At 43.7% G+C, this 22,507-nt stretch overlaps 1 protein-coding gene across 9 annotated transcripts in view; it reads left to right on the forward strand.

The window, feature by feature from the left end:
- Positions 1–16,366, forward strand: part of MPP2 (membrane palmitoylated protein 2) — a 56,097-nt gene extending 39,731 nt beyond the window's left edge. For 8 of the 9 annotated variants that reach the window (XM_033919265.1, XM_033919266.1, XM_033919268.1 and 5 more), the window contains 7 exons: positions 3,861–3,992; positions 5,915–6,020; positions 6,681–6,749; positions 9,865–10,026; positions 10,252–10,454; positions 10,560–10,688; positions 15,159–16,366. In XM_033919265.1, coding sequence (XP_033775156.1) covers positions 3,861–3,992; positions 5,915–6,020; positions 6,681–6,749; positions 9,865–10,026; positions 10,252–10,454; positions 10,560–10,688; positions 15,159–15,335 — 978 coding nt within the window. In that variant the 3' untranslated portion in view covers positions 15,336–16,366. Of the gene's footprint in view, positions 1–3,860; positions 3,993–5,914; positions 6,021–6,680; positions 6,750–9,864; positions 10,027–10,251; positions 10,455–10,559; positions 10,689–12,697; positions 13,072–15,158 lie in introns of those variants that run through there. The other variant, XM_033919267.1, reaches the window with a different exon arrangement.
- The last annotated feature ends 6,141 nt before the right edge of the window (positions 16,367–22,507 follow it).

Consider the following 22,507-nt stretch of genomic DNA (forward strand, 5'->3'; position numbering starts at 1 on the left):
GTTCTATTTATGCTTTAAACACATTCTTTTTTTTTAAATGCCTACTAAGAGAGGGGAAAATTTTTGGCAATTTTTTATTATTCTCTTTGACTTTTGTTTCTTTCATGATTTATTTGTTCCTTTAACTTGATATTTGTTTCTGTGAATGATTTTTTTTACGTTCCATATTTTTCTAAGAACATAAGAATAGCCTTACTGGGTCAGACCATTGGTCTATCAAGCCCAGTAGCCTGTTCTCATGGTGGCCAATCCAGGTCACTAGTACCGATCAGGGGTCTCAAAGTCCCTCCTTGAGGACCGCAATCCAGTTGGGTTTTCTGAATTTCCCCAATGAATATGCATGGATTTATCTAGTTTGGAATTACCTTGTATTGGGCAGGTTAAACAATCCAATTTTAATCATCCTATTGGGGAAGATGAACTGTTGTATACAGCAAAGTTCATTATGTAAAGCACCTGGTTTGAATGGCTATAGAGCAGAGTTTTATAAGATTCTTGGGTAAAATATTGCGACTCCTTTAGTATTAATGTTTAATAATCAGATTAAAGAGCAATTATTACCAAAAACACTTTGTCAAGCTCAAATTGTTGTATTTCCAAAATCGGGAAAAGATCCTAAGAGGGTGGAATCTTACAGACCAATTTCTCTTCTTTGTTATGAAGCTAAATTGTTGGCTAAGATCTTAGCTAATAGATTGGCAAAATTATTACCTGATTTGATTGCCGAGCCTCAAGTAGGGTTTGTAAAAGGACGCATGGCAGTTAAGAATATTCGTTCAATTTTACGACCAACATTTATTAATTGTTTCCTCTCTCAAAAACACACGACGTCAATTCGTATTTTCAGTCACAGCTCCCCAAACATGGAATTCCCTCCCTATTCATTTAAGGAATGATCGCAACCTAGACAAATTCAAGAGCAAGTTAAAATGTTTTCTTTTTAAAGATGCATTTGACTGCTAGAAAGCTAGATTAGGAGCCTCTAATGAAACTTACTTCCCAACTTATTTTAATTTAGAGAATGACACAGGGGAAAAAAATCTGTCCCCGTCACCGGACCACTGTCTCCTTCACCACCCCGTCCTCGCCATCCCCTTCACCACCCCGTCCCCACAGCATCCACCCTTCCCTCGGCGAAGCCTGCCTGCCTGCCTGCAGTCGCATGTGTGTGGGCGGAAGCTTCTCCTCTGACGCAACCGGAAGTTGCGTCAGAGGAGAAGCTTCCGCTCACACACACGCACTGCAGGCAGGCTTCGCCGGTTTCAGTAAGTTTCTTTACTAAAGCACTGCGAAGGTAAGGGGGCGAGGGAGGGAGATAGATTTGGCCGTAGGGAGGGAGGGGGGGGGGGCCGTGCGCAATCGGTGACCTCGCGCCTTCTCTCCCTTAACTGCGGGGATAAGGCCATTCACCGCTCCACGGGGTGATGGATGGCCTTGTCCCCGTGCCTGCAATGAGCACTTCCCTCCCACCGTTTCGGCGGGTTACGCGCGGCTAGCCATGGGTAACTGCCACAGTGTCATTCTCTATTTTAAGTCTACTACTTTCACCCTCCCTGTTATTTTTGCCTTACTTGCCTTATTTACTATCAACAATTTGTATTTCTTTCACCATCTCTTCCTTCTGTTTAGTTTGTTTTGTCAGGTTACTCTTATTCGTTTGTTTTGTTTCTCCCAGAAATTTGTAATTTTACTTTTTGTACATCGCTTAGAATTTTGAATAAGCGATTAATCAAATATTCAATAAACTTGAAACTTGTCCTGGGTCTTTATACACTTATATGCAATTGGGGAATTATTTGAATAAACTACGGAGATCGGATCTTTCATGTGGAGTTCGTGATAGAATTCAGAACCAGTGCTAGGAAGTTCTTCTTCACTCAAAAGAGTGGTGGACACCTGGAATGCGCTTCCAGAGGGTGTGATAGGACAGAGTACGGTATTGGGGTTCAAGAAAGGATTAGATAATTTCCTAAAGGAAAAAGGGATAGATGGGTATAGATAGAGGAATACTATACAGGTCCTGGACCTGATGGGCTGCTGCGTGAACGGACTCCTGGCCATGATGGACCTCTGGTCTGACCCAGCAGAGGCATTACATATGTTCTTATGTTTACTCAATGTGAAGATTTGTCAATTTCAGTATCTTTATTACATAAGTGGTGGTGGAATTTACTTCCAACTCGTACATATGAAAAAATTTTACAAAATTGGAGTGAGGAGTTGGGGACTCAGATATCACTTCTTGATTTTAGTCAAGCTATTAATAGATTACTAAAAATTATTACGGGGTTTGTATGGAGGGAATGTACATATAGAGTTTTACATAGGGCCTATTTCTCCCAAATTCAAGCTTTTCATGCGGGTTTAGTAAATTCCCCAAATTGTATTAAATGTGATAAAGATCTTAGCACATTATCTCATGCTTTTTGGCTGTGTCCTTAAGTCTTTCTGGTCTGCCATCCTATTATATTTGGGTTCATTATGGGATAGTCCTGTTGTGGGTTCTCCAAGGGGAATACTTTTTGGTAAGGCAGCTGCTTGTGGGGTATTTGGTCAAGGGAGATGCCTTTTATTTAAGAAGGCATGTATGATTGGGCATAAATGTATTATGCAATATTGGCTACAGAAAGAATCTCCAAGTTTTGGGCATTGAGGAACCAATTGCATCTTTTACTTTTATTTGAGGTCTGGGAGGTTCTCCTAGACAAACTCGTCTTTTTATGAAGACTTGGGATCCCTATATTCAAAAACTTTCACCTAGAGCAAGAAGTTTAATTCTTAATGAATTATATTGAAGCTGTGGTTGCCTTCATTGTATTCCAAAATTTGGCTGTTTTTGTCCCTTTCATCTTGTATGGGAAGGAAAATAGGATGGAGGGTAGAAGGGATGGGATGATGGGAAAGGGGAATGGGTAGGAGGGAGAAGGGAGGGAGGTGATTTGCGGGATTATGGTTTGTTAAACAGAACGTTTGGAGAAATGATACTATTTATGATGATATTTTAGATATTATATTGATTGGAATTTTAAATTGGTAAAAATTTTTTTGTAAGGAATACCTTTCTATATAATATGAATGTACTTTGTTCCTTCAATAAAAATGTTTGAACATAAGTATCAAGAAAAAAGTAGGGCAGAAAAAAAATTAGAAAACACTCTATGCCCTCTCACTTGCTTAGTCAGATAAACTACATCTATGGTGTTAGATTTTAGTTTTCTGGTCAGGAAACATGCCACAGAAAGAAATTGCATTGGCAGCAAATGTTTGGGTTAAGACACAGGCAGCGGAACGTTGCTTTGCTTGGGCCCAGGAGCTCTTCTCTGGCACATGACCTCTAAACGGCTCCCGACTCCCCCAACCACCTCTCGGCACTTTAGTTAAATCTTCAGCAGTCGCCGCGCAGCCTCCATGAGCAGGCCTGCCCCGTAAGTAGAATGAAGGGTTCTGGGACAGGCCTGCCGTCTCACGCTGCATGACTGCTGCATGGTGGCTGCTCGAAGATTTAAGCGACACCACCGGGAGAAGGGTGGGCCAAAAAAAAAAGCGACTGAGAATTTTTGGGGAGGCAATGGCCCTTGTGATCTCTCCCGTTCTAACTAGGGCTACCATATGGCTCCAGAAAAAGGAGGACGGATTGAGACATCCAGATTTTACTTCCATTTGTTTCAATAGAAGTAAAGCCCAGATGTCTCTATCTGTCCTCCTTACTTCCATTACGTTCAGTAGAAGTAAAACACCGAATGTCTCAATCCGTCCTCCTTTTTCTGGAGCCATATGGTAACCTTAGTTCCAATGCCTATGGGCAAAGAAATGTGCAACTTTAGTTAGACTCTCGTGGTCTCTTTTTCCTCTTCTCTAAGGTCTTTGTAAAGTGCCATTTTGACTATGAACCAACCAGTGATAACCTGATCCCATGTAAAGAGGCGGGCCTCAAGTTCACCGCGGGAGATCTGCTCCAGATTGTCAACCAAGATGACCCAAATTGGTGGCAGGTAAGACAAGATACAGGACATTGCAAATGGTGCAAAACGCTGCAGCCAGACTGATTAGAGGAACATCAAAATATGCTCATATTACACCTTGACTTCAGCAACTGCACCGGCTGCCAGTGGCTTTTGGAGTACAATATAAGATTGTGATGATTTGTCATCAATTTTTGTACAATTCCAGAGTATTTGAAAAATAAGGTGACCTTTTAACCCTTTCAGGACCAAGGGACATATTTGTCCCATAACTTTAAAATCCTATAAATTTTGATTGGGATAGTCTACAGTTCTAAATTTGATATGTACGGATTCCATAGGATACTGCCTTTATGTAAACAAACTGGTTCCGACATTCATTCATTAGCGTCGTTGCCAGATTGACGAGAAGATTCACTTGCCACACTGTCCATAAGCCAGAAGTTTGATTTTTTTTAAAAAAAATAATGATATTTCACCAAAAAAATCAATTTTTTGGCATCTGCAAGCCCTTTTTACCATAAAAATGTCGTCAAAACCACAAAAATTGGCCTACGATCCTTATGGTCCTGAAAGGGTTAATCAGCCCATAAGACTGTTGCGTTCTGAAAATTCTGCTTTGTTAAAGACCAATGTTAATCCGAAATATGTAGAAACCTGTGCAATGACTTTTTGTTGTGCTGAGGTGAAATTGGAGGTGAAATTATGGCATTCGATGGTAGGGCATAGGCATACAAAACGTAGAGATTTGAAAAGCTGTGTCGGGCAGGGAGAAAGTCCGGGTATGCGCAGCCATCATGCGATGACGGCATGTGTGCGTGATGTCATCACCTAGCATCCACGCTTGTGTGGACTTCCTCCCGGCCCAACAAGGCAGGCAGTGGGGGGTGAGGTTAGGGCGGACTTGGGGGCGGGATTAGGGTGGGGATGGGCGTAACTAGGCAGGCCTGGTGGCGGGGATAGGGGTCTGGATTTTCCGAAAGGAAAATCTGGCAACCCTAGTAGGGCAGCTAAGGAAATGTGCTGATAGAGGAACTTTCAGAAAACTCCTCAAAACACAATTGTTCGTTGATACTTTTTTAATAGGGTCTGACTTGTCTTGATTGAGGATTAACTGTGAACTTAATTTTTGATGATTTGTCCCTCTTTTGTACTGTTTTTAAGTATTGTGTATGTGGATATACTGTAAACCACCTATAGACTGTATAGAAATTTTAAAAATAAAAATCAGTAAATAATATTCCTGGGTCTTCCATGGAGTTGAGCTCTATTTGGCTCTCACAGTAGCCAACCACTGCTGCTTCCACCCTACCTAGAAACTGCTGCTTCCACCACTGCTGCTTCCACCCTACCTAGAAATTTATAAGATCTTGAAGGGTATAGTGAAGGTAGAGAGGGCCAGATTCTTCAGACTGGCGGGGGCAACAAAAACTAGAGGGCACTCAAAAAAAATTGAAGGGAGATAGGTTCAGAACAAATGCTAGGAAGTTCTTCACACAGAGGGTGGTAGACACCTGGAATGCGCTTCCAGAGGAGGTGGTAGAGCAGAGTACGACTTTGGGGTTCAAAGGGGGATTGGACGAGTTCCTGAAGGAAAAGGGGATCCAGGGGTACAACTAGAGGGTTACTATTCAGTACAAAAGGCTGTAAAGTAATAGAGTAGTAGAGTAATAGATCACTACAGGTCATTGACCTGGGGGGCTGCCGCGGGAGCGGACTGCTGGGTATGATGAACCTATGGTCTGACTCGGCAGAGGTAATGCTTATGTGCTTATGTACCTTCTGGTCTGGTGCTTCCATGCTTGAAGCCCAAGTGAAGAGCTTTGTGCCAGGGTGACGAGAGTATTTGAGAAACGGGAATTGCCCTGATAATTGTGTAGCCTGCAGTCCCGTTGCTAACCTAGGCTGGTGTCCGCTGTTCTCTCCGTTTCATTTACCTCTTTCTTGTCCAGGCCTGCCACGTGGAAGGAGGCAGTGCAGGCCTCATCCCAAGCCAGCTGCTGGAAGAAAAGAGAAAAGCCTTTGTCAAGCGAGACCTGGACTTGACACCAACTTCAGGTAAGTATGGGAAGCCTCCCTCTATCCTTATCTTATGCCAGAACCCCTGGTCAGAGGATGCAGAATCTGTCCTCAGGCAAAAGTGGAAGAAAGGAGAGAAATGTCTCCTCTTCCTGATTTATTTATTCCGTTCAATTTTCTATACTGTTCTCCCAGGGGGAGCTCGGAACGGTTTTACGTGAATTTAGCATTTTTCCCTGTCTGTCCCAGCGGGCTCACAAACTATCTGTTGTCTTCCCCAACAGAATGATCCAGTCCTGCTTTTACCTCTTTGCCCTGATTTCCCAATAAAGAATGGAATTAGATTTAATGACTTATTTTATTGTATTATAATATTGTATATTTACTGATTTCTTCAATAAAAATGTTATAAATTAGATCTCTTGGCATTTAGGGATAATTTTATATGGGGCAATGGGAGGGAATAAATGACTTGCTCAGGGTCACAAGGAACAGCATGAGTTTGAGCCCACAACCCCGGGGTGCTGAGACTGTAGCTTTTACCACTGCCACACTCTGTTCTGGGATGTTGCAAAGCGTGTTATGCCTCCTCTGGGCTGCTGCTTGACACACTGAGGTAGGGCACTTTATCCCCTCCCCCCCCCACTGTCCATTGATGTGTTGGCTTGTTCCTGAGGCAAGGGTGCTTGATGTTGACAGGGGCACTGTGTGGAAGCCTCAGTGGAAAGAAGAAGAAAAAGATGATGTATCTGACGACAAAGAATGCTGGTGAGTCTGAATATTGATGCCATGGTCCTGGCGAGTCCTTGCCTACCTGCGCTAAACACGTAGGCACAACCGGCCCTATGGTGACATCCAAGCAGAGGTACAGTGTAAGCATGCAAATAGCCTTACATTCTACTCCCAGGAGTAATAATGAGTAGGGAATGAAGAAGGAGTGGCAGAAGCCCGAAGAAAGGATCTTTTGTGGTGGCTGTGCCTTGATAAAGTAAGAGATAAACAGATAGATAGAATGAGCAGTGCAGAGTGGTCCCGGGCTTTTGCCTACCATTTTTTTTCCTGTATCTTTGCATTTGCGATGAAAATGTCTCTTTCATTTGAAAGGAAGCTCTGGAATGAGAGGGCATAGGATGAAGTTAAGAGGTGATTGGCTCAGGAGTAATCTAAGGAAATACGTTTTTTACAGAAATGGTGGTAGATGCGTGGAACAGTCCCTCCAGAAGAGGTGGTGGAGACAGAGACTGTCTGAATACAAAAAAGCATGGGATAGGCACGTGGGATCTCTTAGAAAGAGGAAGAGATAATGGTTACTGCGGATAGGCAGACTGGATGGGCTATTTGGCCTTTATCTATCATCATGTTTCTAATACCGTGTTTCCCTGAAAATAAGACCTACCCTGAAAATAAGCCCTAGCATGATTTTCAGAGTAGGTCTTAATATAAACCTGACCCCAAAAGTAAGCCTTAGTCCCTGGATTCGCCAGCAGCAACTCTTCAACCCACCCCAAGCCGCGCAGCCGAACCCCCGCTGACCCTCCATCCTTTCCTCCCATCTGAACCCCACCGACCACGGGGGCACACTTCTGCTGCACGAGGGCTGGGAGGGAGGGAGGGAAAAACGAATAGAAGCTGGGCAAGGGTTCTGCACGAGGGATGGAAGGGAAGGAAGGATAGAAGCTGGGCAAGGGCGCTGCTGCATGAGGGATGGGAGGGAGGGAGGGAAGAACAGAAACTGGGCAAGGGTTCTGCTGCACAGGGGGATGGGAGGGAGGGGAGGAAAGATGCACATGTAGGGGAGAAAAAGGAAACAAGAAACGTAGAGGAGTGAAGGAGAGGAAGGGAGAGATGATCATATACATACCCCGAAAATAAGACCTAGTGCATTTTTGGGGCCCAAAATTAATATGACACTATCTTATTTTCAGGGAAACTTGGAAGTTATCTATTAAACAACAAAACAAAATAGCAGTTCTCAATAAATTTGCAAAAAGAGGAAGGAAAAGGCCTCAAAGAGCTGCAAGCCAAAGTTAGCCTAAGGAGCTAGAAACCCTTTCATCATTGGTATTGGAAGGAATATGGAAGGAAGTTTCAGGGTTGGATTCTCAAAATGTACCGTGCCTTTAACCATAGGCATTGGAATGAAGGAGACCACAGGAGCCATGGCATCCTCAAAGATTGGCGGTCGCTGGTTGGTACCCGCCCTCCCACCCGTTTCTCGATGTTGTACTTTAAGTCTTCAGGGCAGCGTCAACAAGCAAGCCTGCCCCGGAATCCTTAATTCTACTTCCAGGGGCAGGCCCTCTCGTTGACGCTGTGCGGTGGCTGCCTGAAGATTTAAAGTTCAACTCTGGGAGGAGGTAGAGAGTGGAATAGGGAGCTGGTGACGGGCCGTGCCGCAGGATTCTGCTGGGGCTATGGCAGAGCTCCTGGCCCTCCCCCAAACCAAACAGCAATACGCTGCCTATGCCTTTAATGATGGTTGCTAAACCGGTTCCAGCCAGTGGCAGTATTTTACCAGCTGATTATCAGAATGGCTCATCATGGTCTTTTCGGAGCTTCCTAGCAGCCTCCGACTCTGCTATGCAAATATATTACAATGAGGTCATTAATATTAAATGGTAGTACAGTGGGCTAATTAATATTTAAATGAGCACTCTGGGTGATTCTCTATCATTGCCGGGTGATTCTCCAAGCATGGCGCTGGCTTTTGATGACCAAAAATTACTGGTTGGTCCAGGGGTGCCGGTACTGCGAAAGCGCGTCTCAAGTGTGTGTTTCTGGATGTGGCTCATGATAAAAAAATTTTTAAATATACTACTATAATTTATGTGAATGGTGTAATAGTTTGGGGGGTTAAAATCGCAAAATCACACGTCTTGGGTACACATTTTAAAGGCGTATCTTATGCACGCTACAGTAACTGAATGATCCTGTACTTCCAACTACAAGAGCCAGAAATCAACATGAAAAGGAAACCACCGTAAAAGTGCTGGGCTTTATCTATTTTGTGACTTGAGCATCTAACAGCTACAGCCGCATGTGACACACGCCTATGATGTGTGCATATAAGGCCTTCCCATGATATGTGTGCCTAAGGTGTAGCTTTTAATTACGCATTTACACTTCTTTCTTCGGACTACTCTGCACATGTGCCGATTGCTGTCACCAGCGACTCATCTCATGTAAATTTGCTGACTCTCCGTGAACCTCATTTTCATGCACGGTTCATTGAGAATGACTCATCTTTTTGAAATCGTCACATTTACGGCCGTGACATCGGTCCGTTGGATTTTACCGGCGATATTAGAGAATCTCAGCTCCCTTTTCCCTGTCCTGGAAAGGGAAGAGTAAAATACCTTTTGGGAATTATATTCAAAAGCAGCTAGTTTGGTCCTGAAGAAGTGGAGCGAAACAGTGGCTAACATTGGCTGTGGGCTGTGGGCTGTTAGCTGCTGTGGACATATTGGGACATTGAAAGAGAAATTTCTACAGATTGTCAGGTAAAGTAACTATTTTTCAATAAAGTAGCTATGAAGGATTGATGCGACTTGTGGAAGGTTTTTATGCCAGTGATGAAAGGGTTTCTAGATCCTTAGGGTTGACTTTAGCTTGGAGCTCTTTGAGGCTTTTTCCTTCCCCTTTTTGCAAATTTATTTGAACTGCTATTTTGTTTTGTGGTTTAATAGAGAATGATTGTGGAGTGTATTGGATACAATTCGAGTTCTCTTAAACCCTAGTAACTTTTAGTACAGAAGATGTGGGATATGTCAGGATCTCCTAAGGGTGATGGCAACTCTGCTCCTGGCACAGTGAATTCCTGAGAGTAATATGGGACGTGTGTTTATGGTGCACTCTTTTTCTCTACCCCTCTCCACCCACTTAGAGTTTGATCGCCATGAGCTTTTGATTTATGAGGAGATGGCTCGCATGCCCCCCTTCCGGAGAAAAACACTCATTCTTATTGGGGCCCAAGGCGTCGGCCGCCGAAGCTTGAAAAACAAACTCATTGTGTCAGACCCATCCCGCTATGGAACAACAATCCCGTGTGAGTAACGACCTCTTGCCTGACCCCCCATTCCCCCTTCTTCCATGAGCAAGAGTTTCTGATGATTAGTTGAATCCCAACAAGTTTGATGTGAAAAGCGGGAATGATTGCTTCCAGCAGGCAATAACTTTGATTGAAACGTAGTTCCACCAGTCCCCTTCTACAGCTTGTTGATGTGGGCTGCATTGATTCATTCCTTCATTGGTGAATCTTATCTGACCTCAGACACCTCACGGAAGGCGAAAGAAGATGAGATGGATGGGCAATCCTATTCCTTTGTTTCCCGTGTGCAAATGGAGGTGGACATCAAAGCTGGCCGGTACCTGGAGCATGGAGAGTATGAGGGGAACTTGTACGGGACCAAGATTGATTCAATTCATGAAGTGGTAGAGTCTGGCAAAATGTGTATCCTTGATGTCAATCCACAGGTAATGAAAACGTGTCACAGCACTTACCATGGCAGGCCACACGCATGTCACTTAGGCAGCTCTTGGGGACTTCTCTTAGGCCACTCTCTGCTTTATCTTCTGCAGGCAGTGAAGGTGCTAAGGACAGCTGAATTTGTCCCTTATGTGGTGTTCATCGAAGCTCCTGACTTTGAGACTCTCCGAGCGATGAACAGAGCAGCAATTAGTACGGGAGTGGTCACAAAACAGCTATCGGTGAGTGGGGAAAGGAAAGTGATAGTAGCCAGATCTGCAAGACTCTAGAGAGCTATGGGATTGTGACTTGCTGCATGTTTCTGTATATATGTAATTCTTTGTAGCTGATCTATGTACCATGTATGTGTGGACACTTCTGTACAAAGGCAGCAGACCATGATTGAATGCCAATAATCCCAAATATTGACAGGGCAATATATAAACTCTGTAGTCAATGTTACTTTTAAATACCAGTCGTGGTGTTTAAAATATACCTTCATATTCAGCACCAGTTGATATCTGGATACCATCACTGAATATCCAGATATAGCGCTGACCACTGCCAATATCTAAATAATGAATATATTCAACACCATTATCAGAATATGAATCCAGTGCCATAGTGAGGGAATGAGGCGCCTGGGGTAGTAGTGTCTGACATTGTCGTGTACCCCCATGAACTCTTCCCTGCTGTGCATCCCCCCCCCCCACACACACACACATACCTCTTCAAAATCTTTGGCAGCAGCAAGCAGCATCTCCTAGCTTCTGCTTGCACCGATCTCAGTTCTGCCTTTGATGTCACTTCCTGGTCCTGCAACCAGGAAGTGACATCACAAGGCCAGCTGAGGCTGGGAGATGCTGCTCGCTGCCTCTGAAAATTTTGAAGAGGTGAGGGGATGGAGGGGAGGAGAGGTGCGCCCCCATCAAGACAGCGCCCGGGGTAGCCTGCCCACCTCCACTATGCCACTGGGTGAATCCAGATGGCAGCTTTTTGCTGTCCTAAGTTAGTTGGATACCAGTGCGGAACATCCCCAGTTTTGGATAAAGCCAAGCTCCACTTCCAGATAGCACCAGGGTGATCTGTAGTAGTATTCAGTTGTTTATTCAGATAATGTTGCTGAAAATACATGGATGACTCCAGTCTGTACCACTTATCTGTACCACTTAGCTGCTGCAATTAGGCTCTACCCTGATAAAACTTCTTTCTTTTAAATTTCATTTTTAATAATATACATAATGCAATCAAAACATACATTGGATGATATTTAGAATCAAATATACTTAAACACATAGGGCTCCTTTTACAAAGCCATGATAGAGGTGTTTACCGCAGGTCATCGAGGTAAATGCTCCGACACTCATAGGAATTCTATGAGCGTCTGAGCATTTACTTCCCCAACTTGCAGGAGAAATCTCTACCGCAGCTTTGTAAAAGCCAGCGATAGTTAATATGAAATTACTTCCACCCAAATCTATAGCAATAAGAAGAAAAAAAGGAAAGAGTAGCTTCCAACACTCAAATACGAAAACAAATGTCCAACATTAACCCTGTCCCCAAAGAATATTGCCTCTCTTCCAACCAGTTCAATTCTCAGGTGATAATAAATCAACCCCCTTGACTTCCTGAGAAAGTATTAGCTTCTCTAGTTTTAAAGGATCAAGAAAAGTATAATCCTTCCCCTGAAAATTTACCTGACACAGTCTAGGAAACTTCAAGAAAGTCATGCCTAGGGACAGAGCTCTAGGCCTTAGTTTATGAAAATCCCAACAGATCGTCTGGGTCCTACAGGATGCATCAGGAAAAATATTAATTGGTGAACTATGAAAATGGGCTGACCTCTTCCAGAAGAAATTTATTAACACCTTATTCCTATTCTCACTACTTCCGAAAGTAATCATTAAGGTTGCTCTCAGAGTAGTTTCCTGAATTGATGTACCTTCAGAGCCTCCTCAATCCATCCCACGGAATTATTTTTAACAGATTGAGTATAAAAAGCTTTAGCTATTATTGGGAGGCATGAGGAGTCAAGAAATAGAATTGCAACCATATACCGTTTCAACATCTGGCATGGAGAAATCATATTATTGTAAGAATTTCAGAAAGCGTAAATTATTAGCCCTCATCTGGTTCTCCAATTTAACTTCCAATAAATTGTTGCCTTTCATTAGTGAAGCATTTACTTCCTCTTCTGATCTTATTTTCTCAGAATGCTCATTCAATTGTCCACTATGTTGGTTGATTTCAGACTCCAATGTTGATACTTCAACAGCTGCTTCACCAGAAAAAGTACATAGTTGTGATAAGCACGTAACTAAAGTTCCTCCCATCTTAGAAACTAGCATCCGATTTTTAGCATTTGAGACTTCTCTTGGAGGTACTGTTGATCAAAGAAACAGAGAAAGACTTACTCTTCGAGAACAATAAACAAACCAAAAAATACAGGAGCAGAGCACTTCACGTCTTCAGATGAACCACACTTTAATAACAGTCAATATTAAAAATATATAAATCATCAATTGGCACAGTGAGGGACTCGACTCTGACTCTATTTCGGCTCTAGAGCCTGCATCAGGAGTCCTTGTTCGTCTTAACCTTGTTCCCATCATCCCTTTTTATTTTTAAAATTTTATGCTTTATATTATTTTAGCATTGTAAACCGATCAGATACTTGGAAACAAATTTAAAAAAAAAAATGTTGGTTACAGGAATGCCATTGATAGGATTTGAATTCAGTTCTTCAATCTGCATTATCTTATCTTAATATGGTAATCTATAATATAAAATAATAAGTATTTTGTATTAGAGATGTATAGTATTCGGTTTATTTTTGCTTCGTCTTTCCTATTATTAAATGGTGTTCTTTTCATTACTTTGATTGAATTATGTTGTCTTTTAGGGGCAAGAAACAATTTACATTGTATTTGTGTAACACAAGAAACTTCTGGAATCATAGATATCTTTTGTCAAAAAAAAAGTAATTCCTTATGCTAAAACTAAGCTTTTCAGTACTTCATTTATATAAGTGACAAATAGGGTGGCTTTCAAAGGACTATCCACCATCAACTTAATAAATGTTTTGATTAGCTTTTGGGAATCAACCCTCCCTTCCTCGGGGCCAAGCAGGTTGGAGGAAGGAACATACAATTGTCTCACAGAGTGCATTAATAGTACTATGAATGGGAAAGAGGGGAGGGGAATGCAGAGACATAAGATTGACTTGCAGTGAGTTGGAGATCCTAACACTTAGGGCCTCTTCTATCAAACTGCGTTAGCAGTTTTTAGCGCAGAGAGCTGCGCTGAATGGCCCGCGCTGCTCCTGACGCTCATAGGAACTCTTGAGTTATCAGGAGCAGCGCAGTTTGATGGAAGAGTTCCCCAAGTGTTTTGAGGATAATTGTCATACTACCTGCCTAGATGCAACCTCCATGGGTGCTTTTATACCCATGGATTGTCACCAGTCTTTTCCTAACATGGCCTTACCAGTTAACATATGTCAGTGTACATTGATCCGTGTACATTTGAGTCAAGTACATAATGAGTAACTTGGCCCACTGAGAATAATGGGGCTTGAATTATTTAACGCTCATAGCACAGTGCTTTACAACCCTATCCTAGAGGCACACCTAAGCCAGTTGGGTTTTCAGGAGCACTGTGATGAATATGCATATACTGGGGGCCCATTGTATGCAAATTTATCTCATGCATATTCATCATGGTGATCCTGAAAACCACATTGGCTAGGTGTGTATCTAGGAGAGAGTTGAGAAGCACCAGGTTAATGTATCTTAGTAAAGGAGACTCTAACTCTAAAAATTCTCCCTGGAAATTCACACCTCCTGTTTTTCTTGGGGACTTTTTCCAGACAGAACAACATGTGTATTTTTGAAAACAGAAAATTGAGACCGTATCTGTTGAGTGCGGGGAAAAGTGTCTTTGTTTGTCATTCTGCAGCCCATGTGCTTCTACAGGCCCAGTGGGTGGCCAGTTCACCCATAGTCTATTTCCATGGGTAGAATACACTTTTTCAGCTGTGGCCCCATGTTCATATTTCAGAGGGACTTGGCACTTGTGAACCTGCAAGTGAACATTCAATTGGGAAACACTCTGTGGAGTGTGTGTTTGAAAATTTGGGGCTGTTTGGTGCCACATGTGCAGAAGTGTCACTTGAACCCGCTTTAAAATCAGGGGCAGAATTTCAAAATGAAATCCCTGTGTGGTGTCTGTCAACTTGAACTTTTCCCTCCTTGTGCAGCTGAGAAAACAAAACAGATACTCACAGAGGAGGAAAGCAGATTTCAGCTATGGATGCTACTGGATGAAAACTTTAGAAAATTGTTCTCAAAGTGTTAGATGTTGGACAGGTACCTGGAGGACAAAGGGATTGAGGGGTACAGATAGGAGTAGAGGTAGGTAATAGGGATAGGATTAGAGGGTTAGAGGCAGTTACAAAATTAGTCAGGGACACTGTTCAGGCAATTAGGCCTGATGGGCCACCGCGGGAGCGGACCTCTGGGCAGGATGGACCTCTGGTCTGCCCCAGCGGAGGCAACTTCTTATGTTATTAGATCATTGTAATCATGTCTATTATGTTATGGATTATTCTGTCTTTCATTTTTTGGATTTTAATAAATCAGGTCTTTCCATCCCCACCCCTTATCCTTCCAGTTCTCTCCTGATTCTTTCCTTCTTTTTCTTCATCTTTTTAGGATATGGAGCTGAGGCGAACAGTGGATGAGAGTGGACGTATCCATCGGGCATATGGCCATTACTTTGATCTGAGCATCCTCAACGATGACCTGGACCAAACGTTCCTGCATCTGCAGGAAGCACTGGAAAAGCTGCGGACTGAGCCCCAGTGGGTCCCTGTCAGCTGGGTGTACTAGAAGCAAAGGAACATGGATTCAGCTGTCCAAATGCATCACTGTCAGTCATTCACCCCTAAAACGAAGAAATCCAGGCTCTTCTTTCTCGCCGTTCCCTTTGAGAAAAAGGAAATTGACTTTTGGAAGGGGTTAAATGGAATAGAAGCTTCAGTGTCCATTTCTTTTGTTAAAGGGATTTCCAAAAGCATAAAAATCCCTATAAAGAGGCATCCCTTCCAGGTGCCCCTTATTCATGGGAGACTCATTCATTTGGAGACCCTTGTTTCTAAAATGTGTAACTTCAGCCGGGTCTGCCTCCATGATGTCAGTATTAGTTCAACACCTAGAATGAATAAACTCCATCACACAGGTTCCTCCCTTACTGGTGCCCCTTTCCCCCACCCCGGAGTCTTTGATACCTTAGCAGCCATGAGGGTGGCTACATTTAGCATTTCTTCAGGCTTACTACTGCCTAAGACTGATCTCTAGGGACCAAGAAGTGAGAGGAAGAGGTGGCCAGCGCTGATGAGAGTGCTCTGAGGAGGGGGTTAGGGGTGGGTCCTAGAACTGGAGCATCCATAGCAGTGTTGTGTGTGGATGGGTTAGTTGTGGCACTTTGATGTGGTAGAACAGTTGGTGTATCACAGTCATTTCTTTCCCAAAGACTGATCTTCAACATTCCAGTATAAATATTTTTGAGGGGGGATCTTTCATCATGCCCCCCTGTTTTTATACTGTTCCTGTCTCCTTTAGCTTTCCTTAGAAACAATCTTGTCCCCCCTGTTGCCATGGAAACAGGTCATCCTCACTTCCTTCCCTCATTGTCTAAATCCATTCCTCGGTCAAAGTGGAATGTGTTTCCTTCTTTTGTATAAAGCTTCTTTGGGTATTTCTTCCTCGCCACAAGGTTGTTTGATTGTATTTTAACTTTGTAAGATAGAAACGTGTAATATTTATTCATACAAAGGATTTCTGTACCTCCTTTCGAAATGACATTCTATATAAAAAAAAAAACAGATCAGATTCACGTTTAGGTGAGAGGATGCTTAGACTGAATTTGAAAGAACAGCAATAGTTAATAAAGATCCTCACGAAGATAAACCGGGTGTGGCTAATGACAGTGTTTAAAAGGACAATACAAGAGTGACCTGTCTTTGCCGATGAGCAAAGGCCATAAAACAGGAGAACAGAATCTAGAGTTATCATGTTTTCTGAAGAGTGCTTCAACTGGTTACATGCAGAGGCATAGTCAGACCTCAAATTTTGGGTGGGCCACTAGACAAAATGGATAGGCACAAGTGGTTTCCATACCCTCCCACCCCCTCGCCAACTGAAAACATTAAATACCTGAGCTGGTGGGAATCCCCAAGCCCCACCAAATGCAGGGGTTATCTGGTATCAAGAACAGCTCCCTTTCCGACTGCACTTTCTATGTGGTGCCACTGCCCTTCCCTCCCCCCCCCCCCCCACAGGCCAGGGAGAGGTCAGTGCAATGGCAGCATGCCCACCAGCCATAACAAGGGCATGAGAATTTTGGTTGGGCCTGATTGCTCATGGCTACACCACGGATAACGGACTTCCATAGACATCAAAGGCCTCATGAGGTAACTTGCCATTGGATGGAAGGGTGGCCTGACAGTATCTGCCGAGCTTACATGTAATGCTTGGCTTGTCAGTTGAAGTCTGGAAAGAGGAAATGAAATATGCACTAATCCCCTTTCCTGTGATACTAGCTACATATCTGGGTCACTGCCCAATTAGCGGGATTGAAGTCATCAAATTCTAGAACAGTGTCCCGCAAACTTTGTTGAGCCGCAGCACACTATACATAGTGGCTGCGGCTCGAGGCATCCGTAAGTGCGTGGATGTCACCGTGATGACATCACACCCATGCATGACATCATCACATCCGCGTATGCACGAAGGCCTTCCAGACGGGCTCTGAGTCGCCAGTAGGGGGTGCCAGCAGGGAAGAGGCACAGAGAGGTGCTGGCTGATTGCCTATTGGACGTGCCTCTCACCGCACATCTTGTAGGCAGTTAGCCAACGCCAACACCTCTCCTCCTCCCCAGTGTGTCGCGGCACACCTGAAATCTCAGGAAGCCGTGGCACACAGTTTGAGATACACTGTTTTAGAATGACAACAAAGTACTCCCCTTGTCTCATCATTAGGAGAAAGCATAAATTATATACAAAGACTACATACTCAATTCAGTTTTTAGATTACCAAACTTACACCCCCACCTTTTACTAAGCTGAGGTAGAGGTTTCTATTACAGCCCATAGGGTTACCATATGGCTCCAGAAAAAGGAGGATGGATTGAGATATCCGGGTTTTGCTTCCATTGACAGCAATGAAAGTAAAACCTGGATGTTTCAGTCTGTCCTTCTTTTTCTGGAGCCATATGGTAACCCTAGACCAGAGCGCTAAACGCTTCGACACTGCTTGGATGCGTATAGAATTCCTATGAGCACCAGAGCATTTAGCGCTCCAAGCCGTGGTAGAAACCTGTACCAAGGGGGGTAAGGTCTTTATGGATTGGAGGTGTATCAGGGACTGTCATCACCTGCATTTTGTTGGTATATCCAAAACACACAACAGTGCCTGTGGGATGCCACCTCACCCAGACCAACCCAAGGAGATTGATGTAGTCCTGGTTGACACCGTTGCATGCTTGAACTTATAGTTCTTATTTCCGTAAGGAAAAAAATGAGCTACTTTTCTGTGTGTACTATAGGGCAAAACTAAGCATGGATCTGCATGTTCAAGGTGACTTGGGTGAAGTGGCAAGTCTAGCACAGATCAGGAGTGGGCCTGAATTTCCAAACAGCATTCCTGAACATCTCTAGCAGAGCCTGGATGCTCTGAGCGATTTGGGTTCTCAGATGCCACGTTATCCAGGTCCAGGTTGGAGATTTTGGGACAGTCTGATATTTCTGACTACCCTATCCTAGTGCATTATGGGACTTGCAGCACTGATTTCTACGGTCAGGATCAGGCACTACAAATTCCACACTTCTTTGGGATGTCAGCTCAAAACTAGGACTGTCCCAAAATTTCTAGCCTAGAACTGGATAACTTGGCTTCTCTGCTCTCTTTATCTGTGTTACTTGATCCTAATCATGTTGAGAAAGATTTTGACCTTTATGCTGCCTGCTTATACAGAAGCCTAGAATGGCCCTTTGAATGGAGACCAGTGTCCTGTGGCAGGCCTAAGAAGCACAGCCATGCAGGTAGGATATAAGAGAGAAAGAAATACTGATTGGATGAATCATATGGAAGTGGAAAGATTGGGGGTGGAGGGTGAAATTTGATGGTACTTGCTGCTGCTGAAGTGATTAGATTTGCAGATGACACTAAACTGTTCAAAGTTGTTAAAAAACATATGCAGATTGTGAAAAATTGCAGGTAGACCTTAGGAAATTGGAAGACTGGGCACCCAAGTGGCAGATGAAATTTAATGTGGACTAATGCAAAGTGATGCATTTTGGAAAGAATAACCCAAATCACAGTTAACCAGATGCTAGGGTCCACCTTGGAGGTTAGTGCCCAAGAAAAGGATCTGGGTGTCATTGTAGATAATACGATGTGTGCGACGGCGGCAATAAAGCAAAAAAAAAATGCTAGAAATTATTAAAAAAGGGATGGTTAATAAGACTAAGAATGTCATAATGCCTCTGTATCGCTCCATGGTGTGACATCACCGGGAATATTGCGTTCAATTCTGGTCTCCTTATCTCAAGGAAGATATAGCGGCACTAGAAAAGGTTCAAAGAAGATTGACCAAGATGATAAAAGGGAATGGAACTCCTCTCGTATGAGGAAAGACTAAAACGGTTAGGGCTCTTCAGCTTGGAAATGAGACGGTTGAGGGGAGATATGATTGAAGTCTACAAAATCCTGAGTGGAGTAGAATGGGTACAAGTGGATCGATTTTTCACTCCGTCAAAAATTACGAAGACTAGGGGACACTCAATGAAGTTACAGGGAAATACTTTTAAAACCAGAGGTTGTGGTAAGAGCAGATAGCGTAGCTGGTTTTAAAAAAGGTTTGGACAATTTCTTGGAGGAAAAGTCCATAGTTTGTTATTGAGAAAGACATGGGGGAAGCCACTGCTTGCCCTGGATTGGTAGCATGGAATGTTGCTACTCTTTGGGTTTTTGCCAGGTATTGGCCATTGTGAGAACGGGCTGCTGGGCTTGATGGATCATTGGTCTGACCCAAGTGTGGAATTGTTCTTACGTCCCATCGCATCAGGACCTTTGAAAAAGCAAATTCGTAATGCTCAATATAAGATGTTCTTATTTTCTTCCCATTTTCAAAAGTTTAGTTTTATACTTATCTCACTAAGACATACCTGCTCCACTTGATTGGCAGACTTCATGTCCTCACTGACGATTACCCCCAAGTCTCGTTCTGCTACCGTTTTTGCTAGGATCTCGCCATTAAGGGTATAAGACTTGCATGGATTCTGGCTGCCCAGGTGCATAACTTTGCATTTTTTGGCATTGAAGTTGAGTTGCCATGTCCTAGACCATCACTCCAGTAGGAGTAGGTCGTGCATCATGTTGTCGGGCACTGAATCTTCGTCTGTTGTGCATTTGCCCACTACATTACTCAGTTTGGCGTCATCGGCGAATAATGTTATTTTACCTCGAAGCCCTTCTGCCAAGTCTCTTATAAAGATGTTGAATAGGATTGGGCCCAAGACTGAGCCCTGTGGTACTCCACTAATCACCTCTGTCATTTCGTAGGGGGTGCCGTTCACCACCACCCTTTGGAGCCTACCTCCAAGCCAGCTCCCAACCCATTTCGTCAATGTGTTACCTAATCCTATAGAACTCATCTTGCTCAGTAACCTGCGGTGTGGTACGCTATCGAATGCTTTGCTAAAGTCCAGGTACACGATGTCCAGAGCATAAGAACTGCCACTGCTGGGTCAGACCAGTGGTCCTTCATGCCTAGCAGTTCCCTCACACGGCAGCCCTCCGGTCAAAGACCAGCACCCTAACTGAGACTAGCCCTATCAGCATATGTCCTTGTTCAGCAGGAATTGTCTAACTTTGTCTTGAATCCCTGGAGGGTGTTTTCCCCTATGACAGATTCCGGAAGAGCATTCCAGTTTTCCACTACTCTTTGGATGAAGAACTTCCTTACGTTTGTACGGAATCTATCCCCTTTCAGCTTTAGAGAGTGCCCTCTCGTTCTCCCTACCTTGGAGAGGGTGAACAACCTGTCCTTATCTACTAAGTACTTTGAATGTTTCGATCATGTCCCCTCTCAATCTCCTCTGTTCAAGGGAGAAGAGGCCCAGTTTCTCTAATCTTTTGCTGTATGACAGCTCTTCCAACCCTTTAACCATCTTAGTCACTCTTCTCTGGACCCTTTCGAGTAGTACCGTGTCCTTCTTCATGTACGGCGACCAGTGCTGGACGCAGTACTCCAGGTGAGGGCATACCATGGCCTGGTACAGCGGCATGATAACCTTCTCCGATCTGTTCGTGATAGTATTTAGTGAAGCAAGATTTCCCTTGATTAAATCCATGTTGGCTTTGTCTCATTAATCCATACTTATGTATACGCTCTGTAATTTTGTTCTTTATAATATTCTCTACCATTTTGTCAGACACTCACGTCAGGCTCACCAGTCTATAATTTCCTGGATCACCTCTGGAATACTTTTTAAAAATTGTAAGCGATTCTTGTTTCTGCAGCCTCTGGAGCTGTCTCAGGATTTTGTATGAATGATAGGTGGTCTTGTGGCCCTGCTGGAAATACACAACTCTGCCAAGCTTCTCTCTTTAGTCCCAAGAGTGGGTACAGTGGTTTCCCTGTTTTCACTGTCCTAATAACAGTACAGAGCTTAAGCAGCTGCTGTTACTGCTTCCATCTCTGAGATTTCTCCTAATTAGATGTTCTGACTAGATAACCAGAACTCTCGTTCATAGGTACATGTGCTGTGGCTAGTTGGCTAAGTAAGGCCTGTACGGTGGATGAATTTTCCACTCACATGCAATTCGGCAGTCAGGGAGGTAGAGGACAAACATAATGATTTGAACTACATGCAGAGTTTCATACCCTTGCAAGTTCCCTCCAAAACTAGTCCCCACCCCTGTTCAAATATTGGCCAAGGGGAACTCTTTTCTGGAAATTGCAAGATGAAAGTCAAAACTATATTACTTAGTAGAGCCACTAGAGGTCACTGTAGGATCCCAAAATAGCACTATAACTTGACAACAGCTAGGGTAATTAGCCCCCTCTTGTCTGTTCGGCTTCACTACTCAGAAAGTGTAGAACTGAGCTGGTCTCGGGCTCCCCCTACCCCCACCTTGTTACACTGGGTATCTTCTATGATCATCCAAGCTTTTAAAAATTCTGTTTAAAATTTCTGATTGCAACTGCTCTGGGCATTCATTCTAAGCATCAGTCAAGACAAATATGGGCTTATGTGGTTGGCGTAATGATTGTTACAGTTGTCTGGGTTTTGCCGCATCTAAGTTCCAAGTAAGAAGAAAGTCAGAGATGGCTGAAACATTGGTTTCACGTACTCAGATACAGCAAGGCCAATTAAATGTTGCAAGTCTACTCCTGGCTCTGATCTAGAACAGCAGTGACTCCTACCGAGACTTTAACAGGGCACAGCCTAATCCATAGGTGTCACTACAGGGTGGTATGTATGGGATGACAAGTACCACCACCCCCCCCCCCCCCCCCCACAATTGGCTTGTCAGTTGTCACTCCTTTGCCACCCAAATTTTATCAAATGATTCAGCATCTTCCACCGGACCTACCCCTAGAGCTAGTATATCTCTCTCTCTTCCTCCACCCCCCACCCCGTGAAGTCTGGTAACTTTCTTCTATGCTCTCTCCCACCTCCATTGATCCTCCAGTCTTTAAGTACATTGTTATCTGTGTCAGCCACTGAAGCAGATCACTGCCAGCAGGCTCCAGAAGTGACTGCTGTGCCACATACCACCTCTACATAAACAGAAATTTGTGTCAGAAGGCAGGACATGGAGCCAACTGGTAGTGGTTTGTTTTAGTGCTGCCTGCAGCCATAGATTGAAGGACTGTTGGAAGGGTAAGGGTAGGAAGAAGGGAATAAAGATTTACTGGATTGGGCAAGTTGTCCATCTGCTTGGGGTGGGGAGGAGGGTGGAATGGTCATCAGAAGGAGGAGGAAGGAGAGAG

Source organism: Geotrypetes seraphini, chromosome 13, assembly GCF_902459505.1.
Source record: "Geotrypetes seraphini chromosome 13, aGeoSer1.1, whole genome shotgun sequence".
Classification (NCBI taxonomy): Eukaryota; Metazoa; Chordata; class Amphibia; order Gymnophiona; family Dermophiidae; genus Geotrypetes; species Geotrypetes seraphini.